Here is an 18314-nt window from a genome sequence, read left to right on the forward strand (position 1 = left end):
AGAAGTAGTTTTGAGGAAGAAAATTCATTTAATGTAAGAAAAGCACTTAGAACATAAGACTGTGAGTTTGCTATTATCTAACTCCAAAAACTTAAAATGCAACATCCAAAACACTAGGATCATGGCATCCAGTGGAAGCAGTCATAGATTTTATTTTCTTCAGCTCCAAAATCACTGCTGACAGTGACTGCAGCCATGAAATTAAAAGACGCTTGCTCCTTGGAAGGAAACCTATGACAAACCTAGACAGTATTAAAAAGTAAAGACATCACTTTGCCGACAAAGGTCTGTATAGTCAAAGCTACTGTTTTTCCAGTAGTCATGTACAGATGTGAGAGCTGGACCATAAAGAAAGCTGAGCACCAAAAAATTGATGCTTTTGAATTGTGGTGCTGGAGAAGAGAGTCCCTTGGACTGAGAGATCAAACCGGTCCATCCTAAAGGAAATCAACCCTGAATATGCACCAGAAGGACTGATGCTGAAGCTCCAATACTTTGGCCACCTGATGTTAAGAGCTGACTCACTGGATAAAACACTGATGCTACAGAAAGACTGAATGCAAAAGAAGAGGGTGACAGAGAATGAGATGGTTATAGATAGCATCACTGACTCAATGGACTGAATCTGAGCAATCTCTTGGAGACAGTGGAGGACAGAGGAGACTGGAATCCTGCAGTCCTGGTGCTGGGGTGGGGGCGCGGTGTTGGCAGAGTCAGACATGACTTAATGACTGAACAACAAGCTCCAAAAAATATAAATGAAATGCTGAAACTACTCAAATACAGGGTTTAGTTGTTTCTTTTTAAGTAACTTTAAAAACACATGATATCTATACATGAAAGCAAGAATCAAAGGTCTGGGTTTAAACACAGAAGATCCCTTCTCAGACAGACTCCTTCAGCAAGTCCTCATGATTCAATGACCTCCTTGTAACACACTGCCAACAGGTCTGTGATAACCGGTGTGGCAGCCACAGCAGAATATTGGGGTGTGACCACTCAAAGTGACTACGACCATAAATTCACCAGGAACATATTGCAAACTTGGATCAAATTAAAAAGGTGTCCCAGATATCTTCAGATAGATAGATATCTTCCCTGGTAGCTCACATGGTAAAGAATCTGGGTTCCATCCCCGGGTCAGGAAGATACCCGAGAGAAGGGAATGGCTACCCACTCCAGTATTCTTGCCTGGAGAATTCCATGGACAGAGGAGCCTGGCGGGCTAGAGTCCATAGCGTTACAGAGTCGGACACGACTTTCACTCACTCATTACGGGAGAGTAAGGCAGAGTGGTTACAAGAATTCTGTGTGTGTGTGTGTGAGTTGCTCAGTCGTGTCTGCCTCTTTGCAACCCCACGGACTACAGCCCACCAGGCTTCTCTGTCCATGGAATTCCTCAGGCAATACGGGAGTAAGTTGCCATTTCCTTCCCCATCCTCTTCCGACACCAATCTTCAATTCCTAACCTAAAACCAGCTCTCACATCCTTACCACTGCTCAGTCAGACGAGTGAGCCTATCTCCTCCCAACTCCAGTCCCCCTCCAGACTAGCATCTGTACCCTTAGGACACACAGATCGGTCACTTCCATGTCTAAATACCACTGTCTCAACAAACTCCCAATTACAACTAGAATATCAAAGTCCGTTCATAACATGGCTACATCCCCAATAACAAGTTACACATATTTGTAAACATGTATGTCTAAACAAGTTACACATACATTACTTGACTTCCAACCAAAGCCGAACACGCGCTTTCCTCAACTCGCACTTTTTACGTGGTCCTCTCCTCCAGAGCGCTCCTCCCGACTCCCGGTCCCACGTGCGTGCTGAGCCCTGCGGGGCTGGCTGGTGCCCTCAAGCACTTGCCCATTTGCATCATAAATCACCACACACAAGAGTCCTCCAAGTCTCAAGAGGCTGCCATTACCCCATTCCATTCAATTATAAAGTTTTAAGAGCATTCCGGCAAGCCTCCCATTCAAATTCAAAGAAAATACTTAAAACATTTAATTATTTAGCTACTGTTCAGTTAAAACTGGCGGCTACTATTTTCGACCTTCCCAAGCCAAGAGTCAGGAGAAATTCTGCGCGCTCTACGTAAGCGCGGTGAGCGGCGGCATGTGAAAAGTTCAACTGTAATGTCAACATCTGCACGTCATCAGTATTCACACCGAGAACTCCAGGGTGAAGGAATTGGGGCTCCTCTCAGCTGTGCGCTCAAGAAAAACCCGCCACAACGCAGGCAGCCGAGCCCGCCTCTGCTCTGCCCGGCCCGCGTCCGCGCTCGCTCCGGGCGGCCCTCCGGCTCCCAGCCCGCCCCCTTCCCCGGCCCTCCCCGGCCGCCGCCCTGTCCCCGCGTTCCCCTCGCCCTGATGCCGTCCCCCGCCCCGCCTCCAGGGCCCCATCCCCGCCCCCCTCGACCCCGGCCCACGTGACGCGGAGGGACGACGGGCGCCCTTCGGGCCACGAGCCCCGCGCTGGCAGAACGTCGCGGGATTCGGGAGGCGGCCACGGGCCGCCGGGTGTGGGCGGGGTGGGGCGGGGCCGCCGCCGGGACTTCGCAGGCCGGGCCAGGGGCGTCGCCGCGGGCAGGGCCGGGGTTACCTACCGCTGGGCGCCCGCAGCGCCGCCGCGTCCCTCGCACGTCTGGCCGCGCCCGCTGGGGCCCCGCGCCCGCCCGCCTCCGCCCCGCGCGGCGGGACCCCCGCTCGGCGCGCGCCACCCCGCGCGACCCCGTCCCCTCCTCCCAGCTCGGCCAGAAAGAGAAAATGGCGCTCGATTGGCCTCCGGAAGTGACGCGCACCCTCATTTGCATGCCGATGCAGTCAACCAATGGGAGAAGAGCATGCATGGGACCCCCTACTGGGCACTGACCCACAGGCCCCTTTGGGCCCCTGCCTTAAGCTGAACTGGAGGCTCAGCAGTGGGAATGGGGTTTTGTGTTGAAGCCCCCTCCCCTGACCCCACTCTTGCCACAGTGAACTGGCCTGCTAGCTTTTCACATCTACAAACTCTCGTGAGAGTTTGAGGCGATGGCGTCACTAGAGGGGGCGGGGCCTGTGCGTCGTTCGTCACGTGACCAATCACGTGGGTTCCCTAGAGCTTTGGCTTCATTTGCATGAGGTGGGGTGGAGCTAGAGGCAGTAGCAGGAATAGGTGGCCCCGCCCACATCTCAGAGCCAATGGGAAACCAGCTGTGAGGGGAATCCTGCCCTATCATTGGAGGATAGAACTTGAACTATCAGAACTTTGACAAGGATGCTCTTGATATATCTTGGTGAACTGACTGGATAGGGTCTCCTGACTTCGTAATTATATCCTGAGAAAATTAATTTCACACTTTTTCTTGAGAATTCGGATTTTTAAGTTAGAGCTACTACGTGCCGTGTAGGAAAAAAGTTAATTGTATACATTTATAAAAATTCTTAAATGGCTTAAAAGTTCACTTTTGCCCAGCTTTGTAAAAAAAAATGTGAAGGGATAATATATTTCTCAAAATGAATGTACCATAGGGTGAATGGAGCTTTCAAAATGCCTATGGGTCTTCAACTGTTGAGTAAAGTGCCCAAGGGGTAAGAATAGAACCGCATTGCCCTCAGGGAACTTGCAGTTTAACGGGGAGGCCTGCTGTGTAGACAAACAACTATTTTAATTTATCCCTCCTCAGTGACTACTCCAGCCTTTTTCTCCCTTCTTTGAAGCTGCCGAGCCATTACTTGCCCCTCCTCGACTTACTTTTCAGCACAAGACCATGTCTACTTCTTCCAGAACACCAAGACCATCAGAAATGGTCTCCATCTATCTCCTCCGGCCCCACGTGCACACCTTTTCCTCAGCACCATCCTGATCAGAGTATGTGTGGGTTCACGCTCAGGACCAGTCCCTTCATTCCTGGGCCTTGTTTGCCCTGCCCGGCACCTCATTGCCCAACCATTCAGTTCAGTTCGGTTCAGTCGCTCAGCCGTGTCCGACTCTTTGCGACCCCATTAACCGCAGCACGCCAGCCCTCCCTGTCCATCACCAGCTCCCGGAGCCTATTCAAACTCATATCCATTGAGTCAGTGATGCCATCCAACCTTCTCATCCTCTGTCGTCCCCTTTTCCTCCCACCTTCAATCTTTCCCAAGATCAGGGTCTTTTGAAATGAGTCAGTTCTTCGCATCAGGTGACCAAAGTATTGGAGTTTAAGCTTCAACAGTCCTTCCAATGAGTATTCAGGACTGATTCCATCCTTTAGGATGGACTGGTTGGATCTCCTTGCAGTCCAAAGGACTCTCAAGTGTCTTCTCCAACACTACAGTTCAAAAGCATCAATTCTTCAGTGCTCAGCATTCTTTATAGTCCAACTCTCACATCCATGCATGACTACTGGAAAAACCATAGCCTTGACTAGACGGACCTTTGTTGGCATTCCTCTCCCCTAATTTCAGCTTCTCTCTTTCTATGGGTAACTTCTGCTCAGTTTAACCCAATGACTAAAAACATAAGAGGCACTGGAGTAAATGTATGAATTAATTTTAAAATGTTCCTGAATGCTGGGTTGATATTACTCAACCACAATTTGTTTTTTTCTCTACAAGAATCCAAGCCATAATTGAAGGAGAATTTACTCTTTATTTATGAATTATGATTTAACTTGATAATAAATCACAGCAGTAAATGGGTATATGTCCCTATACATCTTTCTTGAAGAAATGGGTGGGATGAAAAGTTACAGCCTTCCGGTTACCCTTGACCCAGACCACGCAGCTCCAGTCGGAGCATAGTATAACATTTCTCCAAATGTCTTGATTCCACTCCTCATCGTGTGCTCTCTTGCGCCACCCTCACCTGCATCTAAGAGTGGGAAATTACAGGTATCCCTTGACCACCAGGGCTTCCCTGGTGGTTCAGCTGGTAAAGAATCCGCCTGCAATGTGGGAGACCTGGGTTCAATCCCTGGATTGGGAAGATCCTCTGGAGAAGGGAAAGGCTATCCACTCCAGTATTCTGGTCTGGAGAATTCCATGGACTGTATATTCCATGGGGTCACAAAGAGTCAGACATGACTGAGTGACTTTACTTAGCCACCAGTGACCTCCTAACTGTTAAAGCCAAGAACAGATTTTAGTCCTCATCTTCCCTTTCCTGAAGCCCTTCCCTCACAACATGACCTCTAATCTTCTCCACCCTAGCTGATTAGTCCTCACACCTTTACTAGCTTCCCCTTCTCAGCACATCCTTGAACATTTGCCCCATAATTCCTCCCATTTTCGTCCACGTTCATCACCACGTCCTGTGTGCCAGGAATTATTCCAGGTACTGGAACCCCCGTCCCTTTCAGTCATCACTCTCCATCCTCTCCCTTATTAATCTCAACGGCAGATTCAAACTTCATTATTTTGATTCCAGTGTATCCACCTCTGTCCTGAGTTCTGGCTGCCAACGGGGCAGCTCCACCTGGGGGTCCCACCCACACCACACAGTCCAAGTGCTCAAGGCCGGCGATCACCCCTCCTCTACAGTCCCTCCAACAGTAAGCAATGTGCTTACCTGGCCTTCATTTTTCCCGTCTCCAGTTCTCTAACTTTACGTCCTGATGCTCCTCTCCTGTAGCCCTCCTACCACGTGTGCCTCTCCTGGTGGGAACACCTGCACAGGTCAGGTCAGCTCAGGCAACTCTGGGAAGCCTTCCAGTCAGCCATCCTAGAGATCTAGCCAAAGCAAGTCTGACCCTGTTGCTTCCCTTCTTCCCTTCAGCCATTCCGACAGTTGCTCAGCTTAAACACAAGCTCTCCAGTGCTGACCATCCCCAGCCCATCTCCCGCTCGCACAAACACTGCACAGTATTTGTTCATGGGATTCCTTCCTTTTCCACAACCTGAACTGATTTCTGTTCCATTGCCATTCAAGGCTGAGTTCTGCTGACTTCTATCCCAAGAGCTCCCTGACCACCAGCACCGCACACGTACCTGTGGCAAGATGTGATGGGTTCCTCTTGATATTCACAGAACACTGCACTAACTGTGTGATCCTCATTTGCTAATGTATCTGTCTCTCTCAAGGAGTGCTGTACCAACAGGGGCCATGTCTCCTGGTCATCACTGTATCCCTGATGCCTAGGTTACTTTAATACAATTTGTAATAATATTTTGATAAACATAATAAATCTTTAATAAATGCTGAAAGAATTCATTTTTCTCCCAACACCTTATAAAAACTTTTGAACATACTGAAAAGTTGAAATAAATGTACAGTGAACACCATTACCTAGATCTTACAATTAACAATTTTGCTGTATTTGCTATATCACCCAGCTATCCAGCTATTCATCTTTTTCATTCAGTTTTTTATTGAAGCATAGTTGATTTACAATGTTTGTAAAGCAAAGCTGATTTACAATTTACAATGTTACAAAATTTACAAGGAATCGCTGCTTTACAGCAAAGTGTTAAACACATATAGACATTCTTTTTTATGTACTTTTCCATTATGGTTTATCTAGGGTATTGAATATAGTTCTCTGTGCTATACAGTAGGACCTTGTTGTTTATTCATCCTATATGTAATAGTTTATATCTGCTACTTCCAAACCCCCAGTCCCTCCCTCCCACCCCCCACCCCCTGGACAGACACAATTCTGTTCTCTATCTGCGAGTTTGTTTCTGTTTTGTAGATAAGTTCATTTGTGCCGTATTTTAGATTCCACATATAAGTGATAACACATGGTATTTGTCTCTTTCTGACTTACTTCATTTTATATAACCTCTAGTTGTATCCATGTTGCTGCAAATGGCATTATTTCGTTCTTTTTTATGGCTAAGTAGTTTTCCATTTCATATATGTACCACATTTTCTTTATCCATTCATCAGTCGATGGACATTTATGTTGTTTCCATACTATTCATTTACACACTATTGTGAATCAACTTTTCATCTCTTGTACCATCTTTTTTTTTATGCACTCGAAATTGCAGATATTGGTCTACTGTGTCCCTAAACACTTCAGCATGCATGGATATGTTACAAATGACATTTAAAACTACAATCAACAGCTTTTATGTTGAAAGGACTGTCCCTCTCCATGACAGAGGAATGAGCAATATGACCCAGAGGGACTCAGTCATCAAATCATTCAAAATCAGAAGTTAGACCTGAGGGCATATATGCTGGACATGTCGCAGCACAAGCAAGTTTGTTCTGCTTCTTCTCAACCTACTTGGTTTCAGTACAATTACCAGATGCTTTGCTTTTAGCTGTTCAGATCAGATCAGATCAGATCAGTTGCTCAGTAGTGTCCAACTCTGCGACCCCATGAATCGCAGCACGACAGGCCTCCCTGTCCATCACCAACTCCCGGAGTTCACCCAGACTCACGTCCATCGAGTCAGTGATGCCATCCAGCCATCTCATCCTCTGTCGTCCCCTTCTCCTCCTGCCCCCAATCCCTCCCAGCATCAGAGTTTTTTCCAATGAGTCAACTTCAGTTGGGTCTAAATAGCCTGTGCTGGACTTTTTCTACACTCTCATTTGGTTCCTTCTATAATTAGCATCAGCTTTTGTAAAATAATTGACCACCACAAAAAAAGCAATCTGGGTGACTACATAGCCCCAGAGCCTGACATATCAGCCCACAGGGGGAGCTCTTTGGGAGGGTACTGCCTTGAGGGTCCCAGCTTCCAGATAAAAGTGACGCATCATATATATGTGTGTGTGTGTGTGTGTGTGTGTGTGTGTTTTCCTCTGGGCAGACCCAGCCCCACATCAGGGGACACATCTTTGCAAGCAGAGTGGTCTGGATTTCCAAGTCACATAGGCAACTGTACCTGGCAACACACAAACAGACAACTGTACATATGCCCATCTAAATAAAATACATCTCTAAGGTTCATCCAAATCCACTGACATTTCTATGGAAAGATATTCTTTGTGAACACCTTAGATGTGATCTTGCCTTTCTCACCTTTGTTTTACATTTATTTGTGTCTGCTACACACCAAGGAGTGGAGGAGGCAATGGCACCCCACTCCAGTGCTCTTGCCTGGAAAATCCCATGGACAGAGGAGCCTGGTGGGCTGCAGTCCATGGGTCGCTAAGAGTCAGACATGACTGAGCGACTTCACTTTCACTTTTCACTTTCATGCATTGGAGAAGGAAATGGCAACCCACTCCAGTGTTCTTGCCTGGAGAATTCCAGGGACGGGGGAGCCTGGTGGGCTGCCGTCCATGGGGTCGCACAGAGTCAGACACGACTGAAGCGACTTAGCAGACACCAAGAAGACAGCAATGAGCAGAAAACAGAAGAAATTCAATCCCTGCTTTCATAGAGCTTAGAGAACCGTGAGGGAGATCATCATTAGTGAAATAAGAACACAGTGAAAGTTTAATTATAACCTGAGCAAACACTCCTGAAGAAGGTAGACTCTCCAAGCATCCACATCCCAGAGACCTGATCTGGAGGCGCATTCTTGACAGAGTGGCAACCTGAAGTCAGAAGGACAAGTCGGCATGAGTGGGTCAAGGCAGCAAGTGGTCGTGAGGGGAGACGACTGCAGGCAGTGGGAACAGCCTTGCGAAGTCCTTCCCTTTACTGTACTTCCAGTCTGTCCTCCAACCATTTCTTTCTGCTTCTCAGGTTCCCCAGAATTATGTCTCACAAGCTGTTTTAATCAAATTAATCCTGCCTTAATGGAGAAATAGCAAAACATTGGGAATTTCTGATCGTCCAGTGGTATTTTTAAGTTTTTTATTAGAAGAGAGATATAAGTATGTTTAGGGGAAAAAAGTCATCATTTAAAAATTGGTTTACACATACTTATTCCCAAACTGAAAAATAAATCATCATAAAAGGTGGTGAAGGGGAAGAAGAATTAATATATAATTTTCAAGAAGCATAGAGATGTTACTGTCTCATCTCACAGATGAGGAAACAGCAGCTCAGAGAAATTAAGTAGGTATCTGAATTCACACCCCCAACTGCATGCAGAGACAGGCCTTCCAACTCTTCATTCTTGGTCTTCCCATTTTTCTGCACAAGTGCCCACAGGTATCGATAATCACCCATGAATATCTGAACCCGCGAAGCAAACACAGTATAGCCTCAACCCCTCCCACCTGAGCCAGCAGGTTTGCACTGAAGGCTTCTAAACCTCTTTTCTGGTCATCTTCTTCCTCCATATCTAACTTAGCTTCACTTTCTAGGTTTTGCACAAGTTCAGAGCCATCAATAGACAACACTGGGACTTCATCTACCAAGCCATTTCTCCGTGTTCTCCCCACTGTGATTGAAACAGCTTTTATGGCTGGACATGCCTCTCCACTCCTGCCTTTGTCACTGTCTTTTCTTTCATGAAGTGCTGGTTCCAAACAGCTGAAAATGGAGGTGATTTTTGTTCATTTACATATCAGGATATGCTCTGAGTTTCTTTTAAAGTGCCATGGGAAAAAATGATTTCCGAATTGTTTAGAGGAAAAGTTTATGTTTACATTTTAAAATAAAACCCCAGTGAAGCTCACTTTGAGAGCTCACTCTGAACCCCAACAAAGCAGATGGCTCTCCAGGGAACATACTCAGGTTCTCAAGTGCTCTGCAGAGCACCCTGACAGGTGCAAATGAAATAGCAGGTAGTTAAGAATAGCAAGAAGAGATAAGAAAGCCTTCTTCAGTGATCAATGCAAAGAAATAGAGGAAAACAACAGAATGGGAAAGACTAGAGATCTCTTCAAGAAAATTAGAGATACCAAGGGACCATTTCATGCAAAGATGAGCTCGATAAAGGACAAAAATGGCATGGACCTAACAGAAGCAGAAGATATTAAGAAGAGATGGCAAGAATACACAGAAGAACTGTACAAAAAAGATCTTCACGACCCAGATAATCACGATGGTATGATCACTGACCTAGAGCCAGACATCCTGGAATGTGAAGTCAAGTGGGCCTTAGAAAGCATCACTATGAACAAAGCTAGTGGAGGTGATGGAATTCCAGTTGAGCTCTTCCAAATCCTAAAAGATGATGCTGTGAAAGTGCTGCACTCAATATGCCAGCAAATTTGGAAAACTCAGCAGTGGCCACAGGACTGGAAAAGGTCAGTTTTCATTCCAATCCCAAAGAAAGGCAATGCCAAAGAATACTCAAACTACCGCACAACTGCACTCATCTCACACGCTAGTAAAGTAAGGCTCAAAATTCTCCAAGCCAGGCTTCAGCAATATGTGAACCGTGAACTTCCTGATGTTCAAGCTGGTTTTCGAAAAGGCAGAGGAACCAGAGATCAAATTGCCAACATCCGCTGGATCATGGAAAAAGCAAGAGAGTTCCAGAAAAACATCTATTTCTGCTTTGTTGACTATGCCAAAGCCTTTGACTGTGTGGATCACAATAAACTGTGGAGAATTCTGAAAGAGATGGGAACACCAGACCACTTGATCTGCCTCTTGAGAAATTTGTATGCAGGTCAGGAAGCAACAGTTAGACCCGGACATGGAACAACAGACTGGTTCCAAATAGGAAAAGGAGTTCATCAAGGCTGTATATTGTCACCCTGCTTATTTAACTTCTATACAGAGTACACCATGAGAAATGCTGGGCTGGAAGAAACACAAGCTGGAATCAAGATTGCTGGGAGAAATATCAATAACCTCAGATATGCAGATGGCACCACCCTTATGGCAGAAAGTGAAGAGGAACTAAAAAGCCTCTTGATGAAAGTGAAAGTGGAGAGTGAAAAAGTTGGCTTAAAGCTCAACATTCAGAAAATGAAGATCATGGCATCCGGTCCCATCACTTCATGGGAAATAGATGGGGAAACAGTGGAAACAGTGTTAGACTTTATTTTGGGGGCTCCAAAATCACTGCAGATGGTGACTGCAGCCATGAAATTAAAAGACGCTTACTCCTTGGAAGGAAAGTTATGACCAACCTAGAGAGCATATTCAAAAGCAGAGACGTTACTTTGCCAACAAATGTCCATCCTAGTCAAGGCTATGGTTTTTCCTGTGGTCATGTATGGATGTGAGAAGGCTGAGCACCGAAGAATTGATGCTTTTGAACTGTGGTGTTGGAGAAGATTCTTGAGAGTCCCTTGGGCTGCAAGGAGATCCAACCAGTTCATTCTGAAGATCAGCCCTGGGATTTCTTCGAAAGGAATGATGCTGAAACTGAAACTCCAGTACTTTGGCCACCTCATGAGAAGAGTTGACTCATTGGAAAAGACTCTGATGCTGGGAGGGATTGGGGGCAGGAGGAGAAGGGGACGACAGAGGATGAGATGGCTGGATGGCATCACTGACTCGATGGACGTGAGTCTGGGTGAACTCCGGGAGTTGGTGATGGACAGGGAGGCCTGTCGTGCTGCGATTCATAGGGTCGCAAAGAGTCGGACACGACTGAGCGACTGAACTGAACTGAAGAACCCTTTGAAAGCAGACATTTATAAAAATTCAAACTATATATTTTATATAGAAAACAAAACAGTATAATAACAAATTCAGAATTTCTCCTTAATCAAAATTGTCAATTAATAAATTTCACTCTTTTCCTGTAAAGGCAGGATGCTCATAATTCTTCTAATAGGCCTTAGCCTTTAGATAAACTTAGCCTTTAAGATCGGAGAAGACAATGGCACCCCACTCCAGTGCTCTTGCCTGGAAAATCCCATGGATGGAGGAGCCTGGTAGGCTACAGTCCATGGGTCGCTAAGAGTCAGACATGACTGAGCGACTTCACTTTCACTTTTCACTTTCATGCATTGGAGAAGGAAATGGCAACCCACTCCAGTGTTCTTGCCTGGAGAATCCCAGGGACAGAGGAGCCTGGTGGGCTGCCGTCTATGGGGTCGCACAGAGTCGGACATGACTGAAGCAACTTAGCAGCAGCAGCAGCAGCAGCAGCCTTTAAGATAAAAGCAATTTCCTCATATCTATCTCCAACATTAAGTGTGTCACACACAAGCTTGTCTGCACAATGCAGTATGATGTTTACATGTGCTCTCTATTCATTTCTTTTTGCTTCCTTAGTGCTTTCCTCCTATCCTTCTCTTTTGGGTTTTACTGTCCTTTATCTAACCCAAATTGTAAAGTCAGAAGTAAAATTTTTGTCTGGCCTTGCCCTGCTACATTGCTAACGCTCAGAAATCATAAATGGGAACCAATACTCTCTGCCCAGTGGATGGTCTACGTTTGAACTAACTCTTGGCCATCCTGGGGTACAGCTGCACCCCCAGTGGTAGCTGCAGGAGGTGAGGATTAGCTACCAACGGAACCCTTTTTGATGTTCTGATAATACTGACCTCCAGCTTTCAGAGGGTTCTCCGTGCCCAGGAGTCATAGCCACTGTCAACAGCAGTCCCTGGTTCCCCTGCCCCTCCCTCCAAGCCCAGACAGACGCCTACCAGGGCCCCTCCCTGTTCTCCCCCATTAAAATAACAAGCAACCCAGTTTAAAAATAGGCAGAGGACTTCAACAGACATTTTTCCAGAGAAGACACACACATAACCAACAGGCACCTGAGAAGATGCTCAGTGTCACTAGTCATGAGAGAAATGCAAACTAAACCGAGAGGTCACCTCAGCACCTGTCAGAATGGCTACTGTCAAAAAGACAGTAACAACTGTTGGTGAGGATGTGAAGAAAAGGGAACTCTCATGGACTGCTGGTCGGAATGTAAATTCGTGCAGCCTATATGGAAATTCTTTCTAAAATTGAAAACATAACCACCATAAGATCCAGCAGTCTCTCTGGTGGAATTCAGGCGAGTTGAGTGGAGGGCTCCTGTCTTGTGGTTCTCAGACCGAGAGAAGGCAAATAGGTGTTTTGTTTGCAATCGTCAGTTCAGAAGAGACGACACCACCCGGTCCTTCGGCGCGTTCCCTCCAAGGGCGAAAGATCCAGTCCCTTCAACGTCACTCAGGAGTCTGGCCCGAGCACCAGAGACTAGGTTCACACCTGCCGGGTTCTAGCAGGCAGTCCGGTCCCGCAACGCAGGAAACCACTTTTTAGATTTTCTTTTAAACAAGGAACCTTGCTTCCACGTTCTGCTTTACAAGCTTGCAGAAGAACGTTGAGCGGTGGAGCGAGCGGGACCCGGCCTGGCGGGAACTGCGACCTGGCGGGCGGGAAACCGGGAGGTTCCCCGCCGGCTGCTCGCCGCCCCCGGTCCCGGGTCAGAGCCGCCTCTTCCCGACGCCGCCCCTTCCCGCTCCCCAACCCTCTCCAGGCTAAAGGGAAGCTCTGCTGCCGGCTCAAAGCATCTGGAGGTGTTTCCCGAGACCTGGAGACCCGCGTCCCCGCCGACACCGCCGGGTCTGCGCAGGGCCCTCGGAGGAGGGCCTGGGGAGGAGGAAGCCGGGGTCGTCCGCGCCGTGTGTCCAGAGCACCGGGCTGGGCCGGCAGCGTCTCGCACTCGGCCCGGGGAGCCTGCACACAACCCCCGCGCCCGCGCGAGCTCCAGGCCGGCGCTGCAGGTGGAAAGAGCGGGATGAGGGGCTGGGGCGAAGCTCTCCCCCTTGGCTCGGAGGCTGGAGTGGTTTCCTCCTCAGACCTCGGAGCCGACGAGGCTTCAGGGTTCCCGCCCTTCAATCCAGTTGCACTCCGACCCCCGCCCGGGGCGTGGGAGAGTATGGACGGCCGCCAGGCAGCGGGCAGACCCCGTTCCTGAGAGCCGAGCGGGGCGCGGGCAGCGGGGCGGGGGCACCGGGCCGGGAGCACCTCCTCGCGCAAGACCCGGTGCTGCCTGGGCGCCCGGCGGCAGGGCGGCCGGGGCTGTCCCCCGACCCAGACGCGACACGGAAGTCCGCGCTCGTCTCCAGGCCCCGAGCCCGGGGGTCGCGACGCAGGTATGCCTCGGTCACTCCACGGCGACCCGCGCCGCCCCAAGCCTGCCTGTGGCGCCCACGGGGCTCCGCTCCACGTGTGCAGCGGGTCGGCGCGCGACCCCCGGGGAGCAGCGAGGAAGGGCGAAGGGCGCTCCCCGGGGAGATCCCCCCGGAGATGCTCGGTGGGCCACAGCGCGGGCACCCGGGCCGGCAGCGCCGTGTCTCCAGGGAGCTCCGTAGAAACGCAGATGCTCCGGTCTCAGGCCTGCGACCCCGGAGAGGTGGACGGCCGCGTACGGTGTTACCGGACCCCGGGGGGTACACTGAAGCTTGGGAACGGCTGACCTACCTGACAAAGTAACAGACGCTGATGGAGTTCCTTAGCTTGAGACGCCTGGACTCAGTCCCCGTTTCCGCAGCAGTTTCGCAGAGAAAGAGTTCACCGACGTGCTCACGAGGCTGGTTCGAGGGTTTCACTAGGTCAGCTCTTGCCAACTTTCGTGATTAGCTTGGACGCCAGGCGTCTTCCGGGGGCTCCGGCAGCCTCCAGGGGCGGACTGTCCCGCAGAACCCAAGCGGGCTTCGGCGTGTGGGGGCGGGGGCCGCTGCCTGCTGCCTTCTCGGGGCACTAAGCACCGGCAGGCAGAAGCCGGGTCGGCCTGTTTCCTTGTTTGTAACATGAGGACTGAGCTTTCAAGCCTGCGCCTTTCTGCGCCCCTCCGCTCCCCTCTCACCCCCCTGCCTTTTTCCATCCCTGGATTGCTGCTCCACTGCGCCCGCCTCACTGCCCCGGGACACACGCTCCTGTCGCATGCTGGAAAGGACCCCAGAGACAAAAGGAAGGCAACAACCCCATAGGTAGCCAGAAAATAGCCTGCCCACCGGGGCATCTGTAGGTCAGGTATGTAATAGGATGCGCAGTTCCCAGCTGAAGGCTCCCTCTTCCCATGATGGGCTCCGCCCCGCAGATAAGCAGGATGCAGCAGAGGTTAGGACCGCGGGCTGCCTTTGGCTGTACCATTTACCTTCTCATCAACAGTGCGCAAGTGTTCACATTTCTCCACATCCTCGCCAACACTTGTAATTTTTTTTAATACTAGCCATCCTAATGGATGAGTTGGTATCTTGTAGTTTTGATTTATTGTTCCTCATGTCCTGTTTTTCCATTGTCCCTAATGATCAGTGCTGGTGAGCATTCTTTTCGTATGGTCACTGGTCATTTGCACATCTCTGGAGAGAATTCTACTCAAGTCCCTTCGCCTGTTTTTGAATTGTTTTGTCACTTGTGTTGTAAGCATTATCTATTCTAGATTTTAATTCCTCATCAGACATATGATTTGCAAGTATTCTCTCCCATTCTGTGGATTGCCTTTTTATTTCATTGATAGTGTCTTGGCACAAAAGATTCTCACAAAGTCCAACTTGTCTGTTTCCTTTTGTTGCCTATGCCTTTTGTGTCATATCCAAGAAATCAATGCCAAATTGAGTGTTTTGAAGCTCTAGTCCTATGTTCTCTTTTAAAAGTTTTAGTGTTAAGTCTTTATGTGGCTTGTGGGATCTTAGTTCCTCAACCAGGGACTGAACCCATGCCTTTGACAGTGGAAGCATGGAGTCCCAATCACTGGACTGCCAGATAATTCTCTATATTGTTAAGTCTTACATTTAGGTCTTCGATACACCTGACCTGTCTCCTGAGAAATATATGCTGGTCAAGAATTAAGTTAGAACCGGACAGGGAACAATAGACCAGCTCAAAATTGGGAAAGGGGTACAACAAGACTGTATATTGTTACCCTGCTTATTTAACTTACACATAGAGTACATCAAGAGAAATGCCAGGCTGGATGAATCACAAGCTGGAATCAATATTGCCAGGAGAAATACCAATTTCAGATATGCAGATAACACTCTACTGGCAGCAAGTGAAGAGCAACTAAGAGCCTCTTGATGAGGGTAAAAAAAAGACAGTGAAAAGGCTGGCTTAAAACTCAACATTAAAAAAAAAAAAAAAAAAAAAAAAAAGACCATGGCAGCCAGTCCCATCACTTCATGGCAAATAGAAGGGGAAAAAGTGAGAGATGTTATTTTCTTGGCCTCCAAAATCATTGTGGTGATTGCAGCCATGAAATTAAGACATTTGCTCCTTGAAAGGAAAGCTATGACAAACCTAGACAGCATAATAAAGAGCAGAGACATCACTTTGCCAACAAAGGTTCAGAGTCAAAGCTACGGTTTTTCCAGTAGTCAAATAAGGATGTGAGAGTTGGACCATAAAGAATCCTGAGAGCTGAAGAACTGACGCTTTCAAATTGTGGTGCTAGATTCTTGAAAGTCCCTTGGACAGCAAGGAGCTCAAACCAGTCGATCCTAAAGGAAATCAACCCTGAATGTTCACCAGGACTGATGCTGAACCCTCAGTACTTTGGGTACCAGATGCAAAGAGCTGACTCATTAGAAAAGACCCTGATGCTGGGAAAGATTGAGGGCAGGAGGAGAAAAGAGCGGCAGAGGTTGAGATGGTTAGATAGCATCACTGACTCGATATGAATTTGAGCAAACTCCGGAAACAGTGGAGGACAGAGGAGACTAGTGTGCTGCAATCCATGGGGTTGCAAGAGCTGGACATGACTTAGCGACTGAACAACAAAATGTCTAACTTCATACTTTTTTTTCTGTTTTGGTCATGGCACTTGGTATGCAGGATCTTAGTTCCCTGACCAGGGATTGAACCCTTGCTCCCCACATTGGAAGTATGGAGTCTTAACCATAGGACTGCCAGAGAAGTCCCCTACTTTCACACTTTTGTATGTGGTATCTAGCTTTCCCGGCATCATTTACAGAGACTACCCTTTTCCCATTGTTTCCTTTGTCCACTAAACGATCTTGGCACCTTTGTCAAAAATCATCTGGCTATTTATGTGATGGTTCATTTCTGGGCTATTCTATTCCATTAGTCTATATGTCTGTCTTAAAGCCAATACACAGCTTTGATTACTGTTGTTTTTGCAGTAAATTTTCGAACTGGAAAATGAAAGTCATCCAGTTTAATTCCTTTTCCAGGATTGTGCTGGCTGCTCAGAATCCCTTGAGATTCCTTATGAAATTTAGTATGAGCTTGACAATTTCTAGAGAAAAAAAAAATCAAGATTTTGACAGTGACTGCACTGATCTGTAGAGTGCTTTGAGTAATACTGATGTTTTCATAAGTCTTCCAATCAGTTAACTTCTTTCAACATGTTTTGTAGTTTTCATTGTACAGGTCTTTCTCATTTATGCTTAACTCCTAAGTATTTCTTTTTTGGCAGTATTGTAAATATTATTGTAATATCAGGTCTTGGTTGTTTTTTTTTTTGCCATACCGTATGGCTTGTGAGATCTTAGTTCTCCAACCATGGATTGAACCTAGGCCCCAGCAGCAAAAGTGCAGAGTCCTAACCACTAGACTGTCAGGGAATACCCTGTAATCACTTTCAGGTCACTCATTGCTCGTGTATAGAAATGTGACAGCTTTTTGTGTGCTGACTTTTAATCTTGCTACTTTGCAGGGCTCATTTATTAGATCTAACAGCTTTTCTTTTCTTTAAGATAGTCTATGTATAACACGATATCATCTGCAAACAATTTACTTTTCTCTAACTTGTAGGTCTTTTCTTTTCCCTGCTTAATTGCTCTGGCTGAACTTTCAGGACTATGTTGAAAAGAAACGATTTAAACAGGCAGGCATCTTTGTCTTGCTGCTGACCTTAGATGAAAAGCTTTCGGTCTTTCACCACTGGGTATTGTTTGCTATGGATTTTCTGATATAGATTTTATACTAAGGCAGTCTCTTTCCATTCCTATTTTGTTGAGTGTTTTTTCATGAGAGGTGTTGAATTTTTTTTTTTTTTTTTTTTGCATCATTTGAGATCATGTGGTTTTTCCTGTCACTTTGTTGATGTGGCATGTAACACTGATGACTTTCGTGTGTTGGAACTTCTGCATTTCAGGGATATATCCCACTTGGTCATGGTGTTTAATCCTCTTGATGTGCTGCTGAATCCTGTTTGTTAGTATTCTGTTGATGATTTTCACATCAATGTTCATAAAGGATACTGGATTTCACTTTTTTTTGTAGTGTGTGTGGCTTTGGTGTTGGAGTTATACTGGCCTTCTAGAATAATTTGGTAAGTGTTCTCTCCTCATTTTGGGGGGAGAATAGTTAGCATACTATTATGAGCTCTGTTACATGGACAGCCCTGCCAGGCTTTGACAGTTACGTCTAGAATTCAGGCAGGATTTCACAATGGTTTTCCTCACTTCTCAGTGGTTCTTCCTCCACTTTTGCTTTTCTGGTCACTAAAACACCCACACCCCACTGCTGGTGGCTTTGTGACCAAGATTCACGTGTATCTGATGTAATCTGCTTTGAAGACCCAGTAGTTGAGCATGGGAGACAAATGGGGCCAGTGACTCCTCCCGAGCCTCCTTGGTCCCAGTAACGTGTGACGCAGGCATCCAGCCCGCAAGCCAGTTT

At 47.3% G+C, this 18314-nt stretch overlaps 1 protein-coding gene across 3 annotated transcripts in view; it reads right to left on the reverse strand.

The window, feature by feature from the left end:
• The window catches only part of ADNP2 (ADNP homeobox 2), a 32623-nt gene extending 29843 nt beyond the window's left edge, over window positions 1-2780 (reverse strand). For 2 of the 3 annotated variants that reach the window (XM_070362025.1, XM_070362023.1), the window contains exon 1: window positions 2616-2780. Coding sequence is in view for 1 of the 3 variants with exons in the window: in XM_070362024.1 (XP_070218125.1) it covers window positions 1726-1727 (2 nt within the window). In the remaining 2 variants the exon portion in view is untranslated. Of the gene's footprint in view, window positions 1-1725; window positions 2213-2615 lie in introns of those variants that run through there. The other variant, XM_070362024.1, reaches the window with a different exon arrangement.
• Window positions 2781-18314: the final 15534 nt, after the last annotated feature.

Source organism: Bos mutus, chromosome 24 (assembly GCF_027580195.1).
Source record: "Bos mutus isolate GX-2022 chromosome 24, NWIPB_WYAK_1.1, whole genome shotgun sequence".
Lineage (NCBI taxonomy): Eukaryota > Metazoa > Chordata > Mammalia > Artiodactyla > Bovidae > Bos > Bos mutus.